The sequence below is a fragment of the Python bivittatus genome, unplaced genomic scaffold (assembly GCF_059951505.1).
Source record: "Python bivittatus isolate LINGU-HERP-01145 unplaced genomic scaffold, Pbiv_v1 ctg000020_np1212, whole genome shotgun sequence".
Lineage (NCBI taxonomy): Eukaryota > Metazoa > Chordata > Lepidosauria > Squamata > Pythonidae > Python > Python bivittatus.
In genome coordinates this window covers 106,283,989-106,305,343 of record NW_028277030.1, presented here as the reverse complement: position 1 = coordinate 106,305,343, position 21,355 = coordinate 106,283,989, and the positions used below count along the sequence as shown (strand labels likewise).

General features: G+C 35.5%; 1 protein-coding gene across 4 annotated transcripts in view; it reads right to left on the bottom strand.

Moving 5' to 3' along the window:
* CDC42BPA (CDC42 binding protein kinase alpha) overlaps positions 1-21,355 on the bottom strand; it is a 190,275-nt gene that overhangs the window by 45,207 nt on the left and 123,713 nt on the right. For all 4 annotated transcript variants that reach the window (XM_088145909.1, XM_088145902.1, XM_088145892.1 and 1 more), the window contains exons 16-21: positions 19,308-19,413; positions 15,839-15,963; positions 10,389-10,494; positions 9,092-9,240; positions 7,522-7,613; positions 2,796-2,872 (exon numbers count right to left, since the gene is read on the bottom strand). In XM_088145909.1, the coding sequence (XP_088002035.1) occupies positions 2,796-2,872; positions 7,522-7,613; positions 9,092-9,240; positions 10,389-10,494; positions 15,839-15,963; positions 19,308-19,413 (655 nt within the window). The remainder of the gene's footprint in view (positions 1-2,795; positions 2,873-7,521; positions 7,614-9,091; positions 9,241-10,388; positions 10,495-15,838; positions 15,964-19,307; positions 19,414-21,355) is intronic.

Here is a 21,355-nt window from a genome sequence, read left to right as displayed (position 1 = left end):
TCATATAGCATATCATATTGTAAAATGGGGGAAAAAAGTAGAACTGGGCTCAAGATCTTAGGATAGTCACATAAAAAAATACTCTGCAAAAGCTATTTTAAATTGGAATGCATAGAAATTGCTTCTTTATGGTAAGCTATTGCTGCAGACTGAAGGCTAGCATTACCATTTTACACAAAGCCATTGATTTATTCATACGTAGCATCTAACGCCTATTAATTATTTATTTAAGGATGCATACTATTTTCCAATTACTGAAATCAGCCTACTTTAGAATTAAAGGTTTTCACCAGTATTAATAGGATGAAAGAACCTATTCATTATTCAATCAATTCCATCAGAAACTTGCCTTTTTAACCAATTCTACAATCTCCTGAAAACCTGAATTGTATGATCTTTATTTGGAGAATGTGATAGCTATTTAAATTATTTTGAACATAGAACCACTGTGATATTTTCTGCATGATGCAAAGACTCTAATACAGCCTCAAAAATGATGAACAGTATCTTCCAATATCTTTATAGTGAGGACGAATCTAAAACTAAAGTCATACTGAAATATGTTACTGTAAATAGGAACACTATAGCCCTACATTTCGTACTTGTCTACAATACTACTGACATAATAATTTCATATATACTTGATAAAAAAATTGTCATTGGTATGTGAATATAAACCATACCTTCTTTCTATACATTTCTCAATGGTACCATATTCAATGGTAGTAATTAGTTTTCTACCACATAGTTTTATTTAATACATTATAAAAAAGCTGGGATTACAGTTCTTTTTAGTATTTTCAAAAAAACAGCTCATAAAGAGAATCAGCTATGTATATGTCAACAAAATTCTACTAATGTTTAATTTGTTAAACTATTGCACATGAACATACAAAAAAATGCAGTCAGTTTGGAAATGACCCTTTTCTGTTATCCAATCAAGTAGATTTTCTCACTGTCCCAATTTTTAAAATATAATGCCTGATGAAATCACCATATTGTTTAAGTATCTGTTTTTAATCTGGAATCCCAAAAAGTGAAAGGAAAATAAACCGAACCAGAATAAAAAATCTTAAAGAAAAAATGACATGCACATTAATGAAACATATTCACACTCATCCCAAGCTAAATTCAAAACAGAATTGTAGCAGCAGATTTTAATGGTAGTCTTTTGACCAAGCAATATCAATAACAGGCTAGAATGAGTGTGAGCGGTCCCTTGAAACAAGTCATGTCTTGCATCTCAGTTCCTTCAAATAGCAAATGAAAAGACACATATGCAAAAACTCTTAGCCCATGCCATGAAAAATTATACTGAAAACTATACAGCACGGACACATCAGGAGCACAGAACTGTTCTGCTAAATTTCATGCTCTTGATGGCAAAAAATGACTGCATTACTATCTGAATTTGCCAAATCAATCTGTTTTTCTATTGAATAATTTGTGGATTTGGAGATGAAAGACTTACGTCATCCATAAAATCAATCAATGAAGAAGAAGATGAAGAAGAAAAGGAATCCTATTTTAATGCATACAGCAGTAAAGAAATAGAAACAGGATAAATGAAAATGTCTGTTTTGTGAAAACAACCAGCATCACCGTACTATTGAGAAATCAAATAAAGAAAAACTGGAAATGACTAACAGATTATTTTGTTTAGCATAACTTCTGCATGGTTTTGTTAACTGACTATAATCCACAAATAATGCATATTCTTTCACCCACACTAGAGACAGAGCAAGGAGCCATACAATTACTGGTAACAAAGTAATCAATAATGGGGAATGCAAAATTTATTATCATGATTTTGTGATAGCATGCTTTAATATCCAAACTAACAAATGACTGCCAAACAGTAAATGTATTGATAGATAAACTACATTTAAGTGGAAGGACTTCAGTGTCAACTTCCTTTTCTAGGGAATTCATGCTTCTAAGTGCCTTTTCCTTAGGCCTTACCTTCCTACTATCATCACCTCCCTCCCTCTTGAAGGCTGCAATCCATCTCTGTCCTAGTTCCATATTACATGACTCTTTCTTTTCTCTGCTTCAGGTATATTTAATCACTTTGTTATACTATGTCCACGAACAATGGGACTGTACCCAGAGATAAATAAGGGTGGCTGCTGCTGGGCAGAGGAGGGTGTGTGAGGGTGTGCAAGAGGCTGGTGTGGCTGTGCTGCGAGGCTTGGGGGGGCTGCTGCTGGGCGCAGGAGACTTACCTTGAGCAACTTGCAACCTTCCCTGCCAGCTTCCCCATTGACTTTGCTTATGGGAAATTGGCAGGGAAGGTCGCAAATGGAGATCACATGACTGTGAGATGCTGCAACCGCTGTGTGAGTTGGTTGCCAAGCGCCCAGATCATACCACTCATTCAGCCCCGCTGTAACTTTGAGAGGTTGCTGAACAAGTGGTCATTAACTGAGGACTACTTCTAATTCCAAGAATATTACAAATATTTTATTTTAGGTTTATATTTCAAAATTTTAAAAATAATGGCAAAAAGAAAGCTGTCTTATAACATATTTAAAATAAAGCTTGGGTTGACACATATGGGATTTGCAATTAAAAGCATCACACAAATACTTTGATATTCTCATTTTTACATCTAGCATGGCAATTTTACTCAATGTCAGAAAATGACAAAAGAAGTAAATAATATTCCTTATGAATCAAAGCAATTTGATTTTTTTGTAACATAATAACTGAAGTTATGACTTCAAAGCAGTAGTGACCATAAACTTAATTCTTCTGTAATATCAAAATATAAGCAAATAAATTGAATTACTTACTTCAAACTGATCCAGAGCAGAGGTAGGTGCATTCAAAAACGCCAAGAAAGAATTCTGTGAGTCTTGATGCTTCACTCCTAGAAAACAGCAGCATGTTTTTAACAAAGAGAAAATGACCATCCACATACTGATTTACTGGTTGTTGTTCTTTGGTTGTTGCTTTCTGCCTAAGATCAGATTATTTCCAAAAGATATAATGGAATTCTTATGTTGGAGGATTTAGATTCAAGTCAGAGCAGAATCAGTCTTGCCAAACTAGATATTCCCAACTCTTTCATCTTTAAGGTAGTACTATAAATTCATGGGAACCATTTGCTGTGATGGTCCTTTCAGGATTTAAAACAAAGTTCTTATTTATAGCTGCCGAATTTTGATACCAGTTGTTGCATAAGATCTCCTCAATTAAAACATGAGGAACTGGACTGATAATAGCCCTTTCTTTACTACCTATAGCACATCAGTAATACATGTGATCTAAGGCAACTTTTCCTTTCAGTATTTACTGAGAAGTCCCTATCTGACCCACTAGTTTACAAAGGTTCCATTACTGTGTTCCTCCCCACCCCATGCTCAAAATAGAGATTAAAAAAAACTTGCTTGCTGCTGAAATAATGAGAGTCTCCATTAAAACTCCAGCAAAAATTCTGCTATTATTAAATATAACCAAGCTGATCTTGTTTGAGATTGGAAGCTAAGCAAGGACAAGCCTGATTAGAACTTGAATAGCACACTATCAGGAAATCTCTGAACTACAGATTAGATTGGAAAGTTGAAAAATATCTCAGAAAAAAAGAAATGGCAAACCACTTCTGTACTACTGCCAAGAAAACTGCATTAGTATTCCCTAAACCTACCAGGAGTCAAGCTCAATTTGGAGACTTTACCTACTGCATTAACGGAAGTTGGAGAGATTGTTGAATTATTATTTTCTGTTTAAAAAAACAGTCCTGGTCCTTCCTGCAGTAACAGGATCTTAATCCCAAAGCTATTATTCTGCCCCACTGAAAAACCTTTTTTTTAAAATATGCTTCAAGACAACCATGCATTTATGTGATTTGTTCTGGTTGATACAACTAAAGAAATAAAATGTGTATATAAGATAAATCTGTTCAACAAGATACATATTAGTACGAGATTTTGTAAGCCTCACAAGCCATCTGGTGTCACCAATTTGATTTCATGGCTACCAGATCTGGGCTTCACAAATCAGTAAATGTGACCAGTAAATGGCAGCAGCTCCAATTTTTGTGGCTCACATCTGGCAACTTTACACCCAGTATTCAACAGAGAAGATTTAAAGCAAACTTGACATTTGGCTTTCTTTATGTAGAACCGGCCTCCTATAGGACTGGTTGCTATAAACCAAATGAAATCACTATGATGGACAAAAGAAAGGCAGGCATGCTTTGAGTAATGCTGAAGTATAAAAATGAAAAGGTTTGGGCAGTAAGGTGATTGTATCATTATTTGGGGACAGAGTATAATGTGATTTTGGGTGTGTGTGTGTTTTCTCCTGGTTTTAATGAGAAATGTAGGATCCATTAGCCAAATCCAGTGTAAAACAATAAGGAGAAGGTGGAATTAGGTGTTAAAAGGGATGTTTTTGCACCTCTAATTTAGAGATAGAAAAATGCTGTTAAAAGGGATGCCATTTATTGTAATACATGAGCTGCAGAATTGACTTGTAAGCTATTATAAATTTGGAATTCTATGGCTGTTCTAAAATTGTTATGTAGAGCTGCAGAAATACCTGGCTAAAGATACCTACTTAATAAGAAAGGAATACTGAGTCTGAATGAAAGTCAGAAAATTCGTTTGGGTTTTTTACATGCATTTTACTTACCACTGTTAAATTATTGGAAGTCAGAGGTAAGTGCTAATCTATTGCAAATCCCTGAATAATCTACAAGTAGTTTCCTATCTACCTGCCTCCAGTCTACTGGAGTGCCAGGTTCAGGAGACAGAGAGAAATACTGCTTTTCTGCTGGAGTAAAACAAAGGAGTGAATAGGATATGCAAAGGAGAGATTAAAGTTCAGGTGCATATAGATCTGAACTAAAACCCTTTACTATAAGCCTGCTTGGATGTAAACATATAGTTCTCTGAGGAAACAACTACTGCAAACAATGCTATGCAAACCAATAAAAAAAACCAAATAAAGAACCAGTTTCAAGCGGTCTTTGTTTAGACCAAAACTCACTATCCTTCATAGAAGATACAGATTTTTAGCTTAATATACTATAAATGCACTAGTAGACCCTGAATAGTCATAAGCATTAATTTACTTCACAGTCCTACATTTTTGACCTGGACACTGACCAAAGGATGGATATTCTTGGCAGATATGTTCGGGGGGGAGCATAAAAAAGCCAAGGGTATTGGTGGTAGCATGTATCGCCTGTGGCTCAGAGGAGATAGGGAAAAGAAGGTCCTGGGAAGGTTGGGAGGTAAGCTAGTGCACAGGCCATACAAAAAAGGAGGAGAGAGAAGGGCGAGGTAGGCTAGCCTTACTCTGCTTGCTGGGCAAGATCACTCCAGATTTTGTTTCATCTGAAACCAGAACATCAGATTGTTATAGGTTTTGCTTCAGCTGAAAGTCTGGCAGGTACAGTTCAGCAGAACCTCTGTAACATAGTGTGTTTTGGGTTTGAAACAAAACATTGCCCATTTTGTACAATCACCTAGTTGCAACAGTCTCACGATCTGAAGAAGAAACCATGTTCTGTACAGAATCAGAACTAGAACAGAAAAATAAATTAAACTTATCCAAGTATCTTTCACACAGTAGAAGATACAGATTTTTAGCTTTATATAATGTAAATTAGTTAGAGCCAGAACTGACAGGATAGCCTTAATTTACTTCACAATCCTAAATTCTTTGAATGTATAAAAGACAGCTTTTGTACATGTGTTTTGTCCAACAATGTTCATGACATGATACAAAAAGAAAATAACTGAATCCTATCCCCAATGTGCATCCTATCCTTTGCATTTGGCTCTGAGATCTATTCTTTCACCTTGCCTTATCAGTGCTAATATACTGTATACAGTGGAACCTCGAGTTATGAATTTAATCCATTACCGTTAATCCATTCCGGCATCCGGGGACCATGTGTCAGGGGCGGAAAAACGGCCACGGACCATGCGGCAGGGCGGAAAAATGGCCGCGGACCACGTGGAACGGGCAGAAAAATGGCCGCGGACCACGTGGAACGGGTGGAAAATGGCCGCGGACCACGTGGCACGGGTGGAAAAATGGCTACGGACCACGTGGAACGGGCGGAAAATGACCACGGACCACGTGTCATGGGAGGGAAAATGGCCGCGGATCCGGTTCATAACTCGAGGTGGTTCGCAACACGAGGTAAATTTTTGGGGCCGGAGCTGGTCGTATCTCGAAAAATTCGTAAGGAGGGGCGTTCGTAGCTAGAGGTACCACTGTATTTAAACCTTCAGTCTTGATGCGATATATACTGCAGAGTCCTTGGTGTTCTCTGAGCTTGGTTGTTTTCTTGCAGACATTTTGTTACTTGACTAGGTAAAATCTTCAGTGCACTGTTGGGTAACAAAATGTATGCAAGAAAACAACCAAGCTCAGAGAACACCAAGGACCCCATAGTTCATCCCCGAGCTACATATATTCTCTTCTATTGATATATACTGCTCTTGTACTGTGATAGCTGAACTTGTTTTAAAATAGGATCATTTGAATAAGATACACTTAGCTTCCATTCACAAACTGAACTGTATAAGGTTGGACTATCATAATTTTTATAATCAGATATAGGTTCTATCACATTTAGAGATCCATTTTAAAGCAGCCTCACAAGCTTAGCTCTTCTAAAGCACTGCCCTTATAGTTGCTTTCTAAGTTGTCTCTTCCCAAAAGACATCAGATGAAGAAGACATGAGGGTTCTCTTCCTTAGAATAAATTGTAAAATCAGCCAACCAGTACACTGCATCACTATGCTACCCTATAATTTATGGCATGCTCTTTATCCCAGTACATTTTAAAGAACAGCCAATTAAAGAATCACTTGATAGAGGATGTGGTTTAATGAAGAGTATGCATATTAAATCCAAGAAACCAATCATATACAGTATATTGATTCTAAGCCATAATGATATTTTTTTTCAAAGTCACAGGAAAAGAAACTAACAATTCAGGAAAATATCTACCCCATAATATTTTCAACTAAATTAATTCAATTATCAGTATTTAACTCCCTGTAAAAGGTTTACTTTGGAGAACTCTTCAACTCCATAAGTCTTAATTGAGCACGTGGATTCTAGCTTACAATGATCAAATGTCAAAAGACTGTACATTTTACATAATTTTTTTTCTATGCCGTATACCTGATGTCTGAGTAGTACTTGATAATTGAAGAATTAATTAAGAATCAGCCAGTCTCATGCTTAAGAAGATAAAATTATAGGGTATTGCATGTTCCTAGCCAGTATACAGTGACTATAAATGCACAAACAAAAACAGGTTCTGAAAAAATGTATTTCAAGTATGCCAAGAGTACATAAGATAAATTTAATTCTGTATTTTTGTAACAGTTGTGGGTACATCTTATCATGCCAGGGCTATGATGACACTTTAAGAGCCAGAATCCTCAAAATCCAGACTCTGTTAGCACTCTGTAAGTGGACATACTGATATGATAAGATGTACCCACCACCATGGAATAGACATCTTTATTTGGATGTCAATTCCCATACCCTTTTCTGACTGGAGTTCTTCTGTCTCTTTTTTCAGTCTGTCTATTTCTGATAACAGCTCAGAGTTCTTCTTTTCAGATTCCTGTAGTTTGCTTTACAGAAACAAAACAAAAAGAGAGACACCCAGTTAGTAAGGATCATGATATGTGGTAACATTTGAAAATTGTTTGCAGTGTTCTGCAATCAGGAAAGCTTCAGTTAAGGCTCACTGTTAAACAAAAGATAACATAAAAATGGATAAAAGTGTTTGATTTCAATAAGTAAGCCTGAAAAAGGAAATTATTACTTCTCTTTGGCTTGTGATTTTGCTTTATAAGCATCCAGTGGAACAAGAAGATATTATGATTATTCTAAAAACTATCACTGATCGATTTGGATTGTGATATTAGCCTGATAATTCTAGTAAGTGGGCAGAATGGAGGAGGGCTTATAAGCTGTGAATGATCACAATATGATTGCCACAGTGCAAACCTCCAGTTGCCCAGATGCCCATTCTCTACCCCACCAACTGACCCTTGCATTTTTTTTTCTTCACACTCTTTCAGATGAAATATTAGGTTGCAACAACTCATACTTTTATGTTCTAAGAATATCTTTGGGGCCCCAGAACTATCTTTATAAATTATTAATGTTCTTGATAAAAAAGCACATAGCTGACAACCTGGCAGAAACCAAGGGAGTACCCAGAGGTATACCAGTACCCAAAGGCACTATACTGCCTGTCTGTGGGGGATGGGGGGCACAGGGCCAAAAGACAAAATGTGACTTATATGTTTGTGTTCTGTCAGGACACATGTACAAAAGACTGTATTTGCACTGTTACACTGCATGTTTTGTCTTTTTTTTTTTTTGTCATTATGGTTTGTACTGGACGCCTATATACTTATTCTTGAACTACATGCTTAGTTTAATATTTTTAACCTACATAAATATTATTCTAATGATTCAAGATTTTAAGTGTTTCTCTATATAATGGTTTGCTGTAAGTTGTATGCAGGACCTTTTCATCATGTAAAGGAAGTATTACCATACTGCATTCTAGTATCAAACCATATTTATTTATTAGCATGATTTGTTATAGGGAAAACTATGTAGAACTCTTACCATTACAACTGCTTTCTAATACAATTAACTTTTTTTAAAATAAGATTTTATATTGTTTCTGCCCAAGAACAGATGATTTTCTAGTAACTACCTCTAATCGGGAATCCTGAATGAAGAATTTCCTAATTCAGTAAAACAGACTGAAAGACCAAAATTGGAAAGCAATTGTTAGAATTCATTAGGCATTCTAATAGAAATGTCATAGGAATATTGTGTGTTACCTGTATTAAGGCTGTAAAAGACGACGCACATTTTATTTTCAGCTAAAGTCTTTCAATCCTTTTCAGGAAACAATTTTCAAATAAATTGCAAATTATAAATGGATAACTTGGGATTTTATGGCAGGCCATCAAATTATTATATTCAGTTTCTGAAGGCTAATACAATTTAGAATTTATCAGGATGACTCTCAACAAAAATATCATCACAAGTTGCCTCCATCTTAAAAGGAATCACTAAATCTTACCATTCTGTTGCAATATTACAAGCTTTAACTTTATTTAACTCTTCCTGAATGGCTTGCTTGGCTCGTATTTCTGCATCAAGTGCTGACTGTAGCTCTAACCTTGCAGACATATCTAGTTTCGCAAAGCGACGCATCTTCCATGGCATGTCCTAAAAAGAAAACGTTATTAAATATTGTTAGTTTATGAGTTTTCTAATTATACTTTAATAACTAAAACTCCAACAAAAGTTGTAACATCTCCTCTTAGATACTGGGGTGGATCCAGACTTGTCCTGGTACTTATTGTTTAAGTAATGAACCAAAATCCATTGGAAGTACTGGTGGAAGGACAGGGAGGCAGAAGGTGGTATCTGTTTGTTTGTTTTGCCATTTGGCCACCTCTCCCCCATGATTTGGGAGGGTATTTGAACATTTTGGAGTTTTCCAAGGGTGAAAGGGAAAGGAGGAATCAGCCAACAGTTTCCTGCTCCCCTTTCATCAGTGAAAGCATCACATCAAGTGAATTATCTTTTTTATTCTAAATAATGAAAGCATGGCTTCACTGGCATAATAGTTACACTATTAAATATTGTGTGCCAAAGACTACATTAAGTATTAAAAGACTTTTTTACAGAGAGGGAAAATTTCATTTTCTGAGAAAAATACTTATTATGTCACTCTTATCCTCTCACTCAAATTTATTTAATAATTATTCTCTAGTGGATTTTTTAATATAATGAATAACATACTTGTTCTACAGAGACAGCTAAGGGCATATTTCAGTTTCATAAATTAGAAAAGGAACCAGGGAGGAAACCAGATAGAACTGTAGTGGTAGTTTACATAATTTTCTCCATGTTGTTTTCCAGACTATTTCATATAGTTCCTATGAGATTTACAAATAACAGCTTTCAGTAGGGATACAATTTTAATAACAACAACAAGAAGAACAAAAATAGTGGCACAAGCAAGATGGAGCTCTCCCATAGCTGCCGTTATTTTTTTAAAAAATGAGGGAAATCATATCATGAATTTCCTGTATTAAGTTTAATTAAGCCCAAAGAAAAATGTAAACTTTGTATGTGTTTACAAATACTTAGATGCTATAGTTTGCAATGATTTATACAGGGTATTGATACAGGCATTCAGTGATTTTTTGGAATTAGAAAATTACATATCGAATAAGAAGTTTAATGCCTGGATATACAATCTAGTGCTTCTAAACTGGTCCAACAGTTGATATAGCTTACAGCAAGCATTTACTTTATGGCATAGGAAACTGTCAGAACCAGTATCATGCAGAAAATCCAAAGCTTACTGTTGCCCTTGCACCCAAGCTGGAGCTCTTCAATGCCTCTAGTTCTTCAGTCATTTTGGAGGCTAAGGCTTGAAGATAGCCTCGAGCATCTTTTTCATCACTCACCCTGACCAAACAAAGAAGAGATAAAAACTTTAGAAAAGCTAAGGGCTATATTTTAATATGATCACTAAATTAGAAAGTGAAATAAAGAATTTGAGGAAAGCTGCAGTGAAATTTTAACACAATTAAATATGTTTTATGAAATATTTCCCCATTAGCTGAACCTCAAGATGTAATAAATATCACAGTATCCTTAAAACACTGGTAGTAGAAAAGTAACAATTCCCTCAAGTTGAGGTCAATGCCTATTCACTACACAGCAGCAACAGAAAACTGGTTTCAAACTGCCTTCTTCCAGGATGTTTTTTCAACTTTCCAATCTAGTTTACACTCTTGGGATTTCCTGGTCTTCCATCCAACTGATAGCTAGATTCAACTCTATTTAGCTTTTTTGGGATCAGCCAAATTTGGCCACCCATGTACTGCCCTTCACCTTTTCTTGATTTCTTCTGATGAATAGGAATCAAAAGGTGTAATAATCTGTGCAGTTCTTATTTCAGTGGGAATGAGTCCGAACTGAAAGGCAATGCTTTTTAAAAGTAGTGTAACACCAGACTTTCTAAATTCTTTAATATGATGCTTTTAATTATGAATCTGAGAGCATTCTATTTATTTTATTCAGTTATAATAGGAATATTTTTCCCATGCTGTTTTTCCCAAGGAAAATATCAGCCATACAGTTTCTGCAACACATTGAAAGGCAATGGTCAGATAAAAGAACCTGAGTTTGGGGCAGGACTGTAACGTATGCAAACATCCCAGACAAGCTGCTCCCTAGTTCACAAAGATAAATGATGTAGATATTAAATAAGATAGGGGAGGTGGTCAATCCCTAAGGAACCCCACACTGGTGTGCCTAAGAACTTGACTCCTCCCTCAACAAAACCAGTGGGGTCCATCCACTCAGGAAGGCACAGAGTCACTGCAAAACGTGCTCCTGGCTCCCAACCTTTTCTGGCAGCTGAAAAGTATACTATGGTCTTTTGTGGTTTTGTTTAATATGTTGATAATGTAATTTTTATGGCCCTTGACCCAGTTTCTTTGGATTTGCATAGTTTGGTTATGTTTTATTTCTGTTCACCTCCCAGAGCTCCTGATGTGTAGATGAGCAGCTATATAAATTTGCTAAATAAATTAAAAAATATGGTTGAGGATATTGAATGCTGCTGAGAGATCTAGGTCAGAGACCAGCTGACCAAGGACAGTCGGGATGAGTGATGGCTTCTTAAGTAGGAGAACAACTATCTCCTCCCAGGATAGAAGTAACACCCTCTCCCCAATATATGTTTACCACCTCCCATTTCACTTGTCACACATATCTCCCAGAAGTATATAATTTACTGTGGCTAGACTCATTCAACAGAGGACTTTTCAGGAAACAGGTTTAAAGGAATTCCAGTTGACCTCACAAGAGACTACCTCTGTCATTTGATGACACCTTGCCCACTACTGGCTTCTGTTTGTCACAGATCCTTTTCACACTTATAGATGCCAAGTATGGACTTCCCACCATAAACTCATATCTTTAATTTTTTCTATCTAAACATAGGACTCTCAGTTTGTCCTCACTGAAATTTATGGTGCTGGTTTCTGCCCTTTTTTCCAGCTTAGAAAGATCCTCCTTAATCTTGATTCTCTCCTCTATGGTATTCACTATCCCCTTATCTTTGTGTCATCTGCAAATTTAACAATTACATTTTCTTAACCCTCATCCAACTTATTTATAACTTTGTTGAACAACACAGAGCTTAGAATGGACCTTAGCTGTACTCCTCTTAACATTGCCCTCCAGCTTGATGCAGAACTTTTGGCATTTATTAAGAATCATTGTTCAAACAGCTCTGTATGCATCAAATAGTAACACAATCCAACCCATATTTTGTCATCTTTTCTACCAGAATCTAATGAGTTTGTAGAATGCTTTGCTGAAGTGAAGGTACACTCTATCTACCACAATTCCATGGTCAACTAAATTGTAATTCTATCAAAAAGAAGATCAGGTTAGTTTGGCATGATTTATTCTGGATAAACCCATGATGGTTCCTCCCACCCTGCTCATTATGCTCATAAACAAACTATTTAATACTCTGTTCCAGGGTTTTGCCAAGCTGAATGATATATAATTAACTATTTTTCTTCCTTTCTGAAGACCAGAATAATGTTTTCCCTTCTCCAATTTTCTGGTACTATGTCTATCCTGTATGATTTTATAAAGTTCATAGAAAGGGGCTCTCCAATAACATCCACAAGTTCCTTAAAGATTCTTGGATATTTCATACTGTTTATTACCATTTGCTAAATAGTCATCTAAAGTTTAAGGGGTGTTCCCACTAATAATTTTAATATGACTCTAGAAGAGCTGCAGATTGTCACTGAGGATGGGCAAGTTGAGAGTACTTGTTGATACTATCACCAAAAGTCAGGTCTAACTCAATGGTATCCAAATAACTCTCCATATTCACTGTATATAAGTACATCGGATCAGAAAGTACCCTATAACATTCTATAAACAATATAGGGACTTATTGTGGCATAAAAAAATGTATTAATGAGGATGTGTTCCTCTGTACACATTTGCATTTGTCTGAGTTTAATGTCCTGTACATAATTTAAAAATCATATTTTTAAAATAATTTATTTATGAAAACTATTTTTCAATGGGAGAACTGCAATCAATAAATAAACAGCAGTGTTTGAATCCACCCTTACTTTTTAGCAACTTTAGTACCTGAGATGCATTTGAAGATTAATAAAGAAAATCTCAAGGAGCTTTAAATCTCTCAATTTCCAAGCCATTTTTTCCAATCTCAGAGAGAATTAATTTGAAAATTGCAATTTGTACTTGTGACTGGTAGTGCACAGAAAATCATGGGAAATGTTGCTCAGAGAATAAGGCAAAACCTTAGGTGTCACCAGAATAGCTCATCTCTGATATCATGGCTTGAATTATGGTAGAATGTGTCTTTATATAGAAGTTATCCATAATAATTCAGGCAATACTGTTTCGATTTCCAGGACAAAACTGTAGCAAGTTATTTTCCACAGTATTTCATGGCAAGTAGCATGAAGAATTCTTTGATGTAAACCAATAAACTGTGCTATGGTGTTACTTTTTCTATTGATAATATACACAGTTGCATTTTAAAAGTGAGTATACTTGCATTAGGCATAATTAATCCCCTCTTGGTTAGTCAGCAGGGAATTTACGGCTGGATGCATTAGTCTCACGGTTTCTAATGTTTATCAAGGATTGGTGACTAATTTGGATAATATGAGATTGTAAATTTTGTATCTGACCTGCAGGAATCAGAGCGTACCATGTTAGAATTAGAATGAAATTTGGTTTCAATGCTTTGTTTCCTGAAGAGACAATAAATACTACAAATTGAAACATGCAAATGTTCTCAGCAGCAGAGCAGGCCATGTGTTTTGCAATTTCTGGGTAATTGTAATAATAAAATATATTAAAAAGAGAGAAGAGGCTAGGACAGCTTAAATATTATGAAGGCTGAACGCAGGAGAAATATAAGACTGCTCACACTGACACGAACTGAGTGAAGATTATATAAGTAAATTTAAGATTTAAGAATATGGCAGTATTCCCAGGGAAAATTAAAGCTCAATCGTTTATTTGAAGAGTCCAAGGAAAGCATATGCAGAGATACTATTAAATGCAAGATTGCAAGCAAATACATCTTTCCCCCCAATCCAAAGTGATGTTTGTATTAACCCCAGAACAATAGCACCAACTAATATATATGGATATATAAAGAGAAGAATTATTAAAAATTCTAAGGGCATGTGGCTGTCCTTATAGGGAAAATGTACGATGAAGGCAAAATTGCTGTTTCCTTCTGCTACTAGTAAAAGAAAGCAACAATCAGATCCCTGAGGGATGGAATGAAGATATCAGTGCCTCTCCTTCTCTTCCCTCTTCACACTCTTGTGTGCCTGCTGCTAACACTTATCCATTCTCTGCTGCACAGTTAATGGCTGATTAGTTGGCTGGGGAGGAATTAATGTCGGGGGTCTCTGAGGGCTTTAAGTTGAGAGTGTGTATCTATTAAATGGTCTGGTCTCCTGTGATCAAAGACAAGTCCAGATGTAGGAAATTGAACATTCCATAGTCCAAGTCTGTCTCCTCCATCCAGGAATGTCTGTTTTTCTGAGAAAACAATGTTATGTTCTGAGTTCTGAAAAGCCATTATCCTTTTTTCCCCCACATAGTTTTAACAATCAAGGCATATCTATTATATTTCAACTTTCTTTTTTAGAAAGAAGATGTATCTTTATCAACAAGATTATGTTTCCAATGAGTGAATGAGAGACTCAGTGAAATATCAATGTTATATTTTTTTCTTGTATCAAAAACTTAGTTGGGGCTTTTTCAAGGGCTTGAAAAAATATTCCAAATTATGTAGCTTTGACTTTTTATTTTTTGCTTATAAGTCAGGCTGTAAAAATAAACATGGATCATGAATTTAGGCTTAAATTATGTCAGTTCAAAAATGTAACTACACTACTTGGACCAACCTAAGTTTTTCAGAATGAAACAAACTGTTCTACCATGCCAAAAAAAAAAAAAAAGAACTATTTCTAAATCAGGACAGCAAAGTTACATTACAAATAAAAATGCAGATTAGCTAAAATGCTCCTCTAAAAGGCCTCTGTTTATCTGTTTTTAATAAAAAATAAATTATACAGCTGCTATGAAAGCAAGTAAGATGAACAGTAATATGTTCGTCTGACAGAAGATGTTAACATTAGTGTTAAGTGACTTGTGGAAAAGATTAAATGTAGTTTCTTTTCAGAAGTGACATTTAATAAATCATCCCAAATATAAAAAAATGGGGCAACAGATTACAGCAAAAAAGTATTTTTCCATGTACAATTCTGAATTCATCCCTGTTTTTCACTCTGAGTCTTGTCACTCAGAGAGGGGTCCATTTGATATAAACATTTTTACTGGAAGGCCAGTTTGCATTCTGTGCTATGAGTTTCAGTTTTAGGAAATTGTCAGGTGACCTTACAGTGTTTCATCCACTTAAAATATTTTAGTATTAGGGACAATAACAGCTCCAGGTTTCAAAAAAATCTTTTGTTCTATTATATATTCATCCATGAAGCTACTTCAGCTAATGAAATATAAGCAAGTGAAATCAATTCTCTTAGGTATTATGGCATCTTGAAAGGTCAAGAACCTTTGCCAGTAATGATTTATACTCCCCTGAGAAGAGTCAGGATTATCAGAAGCCTCAAAACAGATGATGAAACTGCAGAATTATTTTTTCATTATACAAAAATAATATATCTTACTGCATGAGCCCCAAACAGGAAAATGTCCTTACCACTGGATGATTTCAGTGATCTGGGCTTCCCAGTGTGCTACAGATTCTTTTTTGTCAGCAAGATCTCTCATCTCTTCTTCAAGTTGCCGGTTACTCATACTTAGTCTCTCATACATTGCTGTAAGCTAAAATATGTTTTAAGAAAATATTAATTTTCACAGTTATGGACTCTAGTATAATGATCTGAAAGAGTTTTCTTCTGAAGCATTTTCAGAAGCTCTGAAAAAAATGGGGCACCAATTACACTCACACATGTATTGCCACAGGAGGCTTCTTACATATTATATATTATATCTCTGATGTACTCTTATTTATTTTTCAGCTGTGTTTCTGCAAAAAAAAAAAAAGTTGTAACTCCTGCAGTTTTCCAAAGTGCCATTATTGATATACTGTCTGTAAAAATTACATTGTAATATTAAAATTATTTAGGCAAATGCTGAACATCTTTTTATTCAGTTCAGCATTTGAGAAGTCATGATGTTGCTTTTTGATCCATCATTAATAATCATTCTATTATTTTTTGCATTTTAAATTTATTTTCTTGTTGTATTTTTTGTACATTTAAATTTTGTATACAGTAGCAGGTGGGGATGTGTTTCACTGAATAGATTTCAATCAATTAATGGTAGTTAATTATTCTCTTTTTATCAACTACATCCCCTATAAACATCTCAACAGTTAAGTATGCCAGATTAGCAGATTCCTTTACTAATAATATATCTGTTTGGTATAATTCTATTTATATATATTTTACATAAATTATATGTAATTCTTCTCACCAACTACTACATTCCTATTTTCTGCAATATAGTGATCAATTTATATCAGTCACAGCAGCCAGTGTGGCTTGGTTCACACATAATCATGAATCATTAAATCATAAAACAAGGTATTATAGGGTAATGGCCAAAACAGTTTCTTGACATCCTAGAGGACTTCATGAGACCATCTGATAATGCAGTGACATCACTGAAAGTGCCTGAATTTCTCTGGCCTGTTACTGGTCAATTTGGGTTTGGTAAAGGTTTGGTGGTAATAATACAATGTGTACAGAATATTGAAAATATTTTTAATGATCATTTCAAAAACTCTATTTAAATTAAAATTTAAAAAATCTTTAATAATAGAATCCATAATTTGCTTCAGCTGTTCAGATGGATGTTATCTATTCTTGTTATTTTTTTAAATTGATATATTGCTCAGCCAAGAATTATGGTCCTCTACAGGTACAACAATAATAACAGATCTTATAGCAATAACCAAGAAGTGACTCAAGTCCAGATCCTGTTGAGTTGAATTTCACTCTTGGATATTCTCATAGGCAAAATGGGGAAGAGGAAGCATTTATCATTTATTTTTTTGGTCCTTCTTCTGTATGTATATGAACAGGACAGTCCTTCCATTTACAGAAGATCACCTTAGGCCATCATCCAGAATCTTTTAACACTCTATGAGACTTGTGCATGTATTAAGACATATACTTCCATTGACAAGATCATTTTTAATTTAGACAATACAGAAGACAGTAGGCTCTAGAATTCAAAAACATGTCATAATTAATTTTGTTAACCTTCTTTAATTTTAATCATATAATTTACAAATGTAAACATTCTTTTTTTTTACATTTTCCTTGTTTACTCATTTTTTCAAGTCAATATTCATAGCTTGTAATACAATAAGGACATCTTTCCATACTAAATTTATAAATTATCCCTCATAAAAGTGTGGATGCTGTTTCTATCTCTTATTAACTTAGCATTTACATGAAGACAGTTACTCTGTTCCTTATGTATATAAACAATACACACACAGAGAGACATAAATAACTAACTACAAATATAAATAAATAACTACAGGTAGATATTACTTACTGACTGCCTCTTGCAATGACCAAAGTTATGACAATGCTGAAAAAACAACTTTGCGACCAAGGCATGCATTTATGACCTTCACAGCATCTCTCTCTCAGTCATGTGCTCGCCATTACAGTCAATTAGTACACATTGTTCTATGCCTGACCCATTTCCCTTCCCTCTCACAGAGCAGAGAGATTGCCTAAACAAGCTATTTCTTTAGGCAATCTCTCCTGTGCCTGACCTTTTTTTTCTCCTCCCCCCATCACAGAGCGGAGAGATCGAAGAGGAAGGGATTACAAGAGAGTAAGGAGCCACACAACGGGGAATATATGTTGAAAGGAATGTGCTAGCACCTGCTGTTTGCCTAGCATGCTCAGGGCGAGAGCGCTAGGCAAACAGCTGGTGCTGGCACATTCTTTTCAATATGTATTTCCCACTGTGTGCTTCCTCAGTCTCTTGTAATCCCTTCCTCTCCAATAAATGTAAATACAAACATTAATTTTTTTACATATCCCACTCTCTTGTAATCCCTCCTGTTGAACATCTACATGAGGCCCCTTGGTGAGGTCATTTGATGACATGGGATGCGATGTTATCAATATGCTGATAATAATCAATTGTATATCTCCTCCCTGGGCTGACCCAGCAATATTGTGGAGGTTCTGTCTTGGGGCCTGGAGGCTGTATGGGTCTGGATGGTGAAGAACAGGCTTCAGCTCAACCCAACACGGCTAAGTGGCTTTGGATTTTAGGGCTTCCTGGAACCGGTAATTTTCCATCTTTAATTCTGGATAGGGTTGCACTACTCCAGACAAAACTGGTGTGCCACTTGAGGGTCCTTCTGGACTCATGGCTCCTATTTGAGGAGCAGATGGCAGCTGTGGCCAGGAGGGCTTTTGCACAACTTTGTTCTTATGCCCTTTCCTGGGCCAGGAGACACGGCACACCATAACTCATGTTTTGGTCACCTTTCAAGTTGATTACTGGAATGTGTTCTACATGGAGCTGTCCTTGAAGAACATGTGGAGAGTACAAAAAGTCCAGAATGTGGTGGTGTAGTCTACCATGTTACACATTTGCTTTATTGGCCTCCAATTTGCTTCTGGGTGGAATTCAAGGTGCTTCTGGGTGGAATTCAAGAAAAAGATAAAGCCTTTTCTCCAATTGACTCCACCCATCCCATCAAGTCTGGGAAGGGCATACTTCAGATCCCATTGAGTATAAAATGTCATCCAACAGGACCCAGGAAGTGTGCCTTTTTTGTCACAGCACTTGCCCCTTAGAACACCATACCATCCAAAGTTAGGTTGGCCCAAATGTGCTGGTCTGACCCTGCTGACCTTTTGGAAAACTCTTAAGAGCTGATTGTTTTTCTGGACATGTGCATCAGGAGAGTAGTTGAGTCCATATTTGTTGATTGCATGGTTTCCTTGGCAGCCATTTTATGTTTTTTGTCTTATTTATAGTATTGTTTTAATTTCTGTTAGCTACCCAGAGTTGAGCTTAGCAGAATGGGTAACAATATAAATCAATCTAAATAAATAAATAAGTTCCATTATCAACTCTAATTCTGCTCAACACGTTAATTTATATTTAAATAACATATCACTCACCTTGTCAAGCTCATTGGAAAGCTTCTTGTTCTCTTCAGTCAGTAGAATCTTCTCCCGTTCATATTTATGTTTGAACTCTGTTTCAAACTCCTCCCTTTCATTTTGGCTATGATAAAATGTGCAACACAATCAATTATCATATGTAAAGTATAATTTCTTACATACATGTTTCTTCTCAACTTAACAAAAATCTTAGGGCCCCATAGTAACCAAGACAGAACAGGACACAGTAATCCATATAACACCGTATAATATTAGAATTTAAGTTAGCAGATGTTTGCTGTTCCAATTTATAAATGCCTTAAAGATATGGATTGTTTGAAGTATGCATCTTGAGTGTGAACCATTATAACCAAAGTATGTCTAGGTTTCACTGAATAAAGCCCTTTAATTTCAGACATAATTCTATGGCATGGATCTTCTGGAGGACACCCCTCCTGCTTCGCTATGAAGTCTATGAATCTAAACAATCACAGTTCAGAGTAAGTGTTCTGATTCAATATGCTTACTTATTTTTATAACACTGACTTTTCAAAAGTCCAGCCAGTACAAAAGCAACAATTGCCATATATGGTTCCAAAATCTGAAAAGCTTGATGCATGGAGATTCCCATTAGGTTAATAAAATTGGTCTAATTATAACAAAACTTCTGAAACATTCAAATGCTCATTTATCATTAAGCAATCTTTTTTAATGTGAACAATTCTCAACATTGGTAACATTTTACAGGCAATGAAAAATCCTAAAAGTGAGAGGGAGAGACTACTTTTCTCAGAAATTTGTGCATATTTCCCTACATTCCCATTTCAGCTGAATAATAACTTTACGTTGAAGGAGAAGCAAAAAGACATCTCTATAAAGTTTTGTAAAACAATCCCCAAACTGTAGCAGAGAATGGTTTGTATTAAATAACCTGCATAAATAATGTTAATTTTGAGATTTATAAAATGGAATGAGAATTGCCTTTCCCCTGCTTCTCCTGAAAAACTTTGTAGGGTGATTGGCAAGGCATTATTGTTACACAAAAATTAAAAATTACAAAAGCTATTTCACTTTAGGAGAAAACCGTCCTTTTTGCATTTTTCACATCGTAATCTGATTTTTGAAACAATTAACTATAATGTAGACTGCATTTCCTTATCATAAAAACAGCTTCAGATCACTAGTTGTTTTCAACCTTTACCTGATAGAATTTGTTTTGTTTCATTGTGGAAAAAATACACCACACATAATATCAAAAATTTATAAGTAAAGAAGTGTTCTTATATAACTCAAGCTGAAGTGACAACTTCCCTTACAGTCCAAAATGTGATTCCCTTGAGCATTTGAATTTCAGATACAATAATAATTACAACTGGGATCAAGCCATAACTGGGTCTTTCTGGTTAATTTTTTTATGGAGTTAAATTTATTCCATTGTTTAGTTTGAACTTGTTTCTTGATTCTATTCCATGAAACAAGCTCAAGAGCCAATCTCATAATTTCTATGGATGAACACAACCTAAAAAATTACTAAGCTTGTTTTGTGGCAGTTCTGGAATGAAGTAGTCTTCATTCTCTTACACCTGCAATTTTGTGTATCCATCCAGGATAATTATTTGAAGTGGAGACATATTGGAGTCCTATAATGACAACCATGAAGCCTTAAAAAAATTCATAAGTATTACATAAAATAGCATCAGCAGGTTGAAATTCTGCTGAAATAAATAGGCCTCAATAAGTACATAAAACAAAGATGGAGTATAGTGGATTTCCCTTCCCTTCCCACCCCACCCCACCCCATGGGTAAACTGTCTGATAACTGGCACAAGACAAAAAAGCCCTTGCCTCTTGTCCCTGCCCATTATATAGCTAACTACTAGCTAGCCATAACTGTGATATATCTTTGCTTAGCAAGAACTGAAGGCAGCAGGGAAAGATAGCTGAGAAAATAAGATTGTTTAACCTACCATACTTAAACAATCCCCACAATTATGCTTGTGACATGTCTCTGGGATACAATTTATAACTGTTCTCCAAAGATACTCAGAAATGTTTATCAGCTTAAC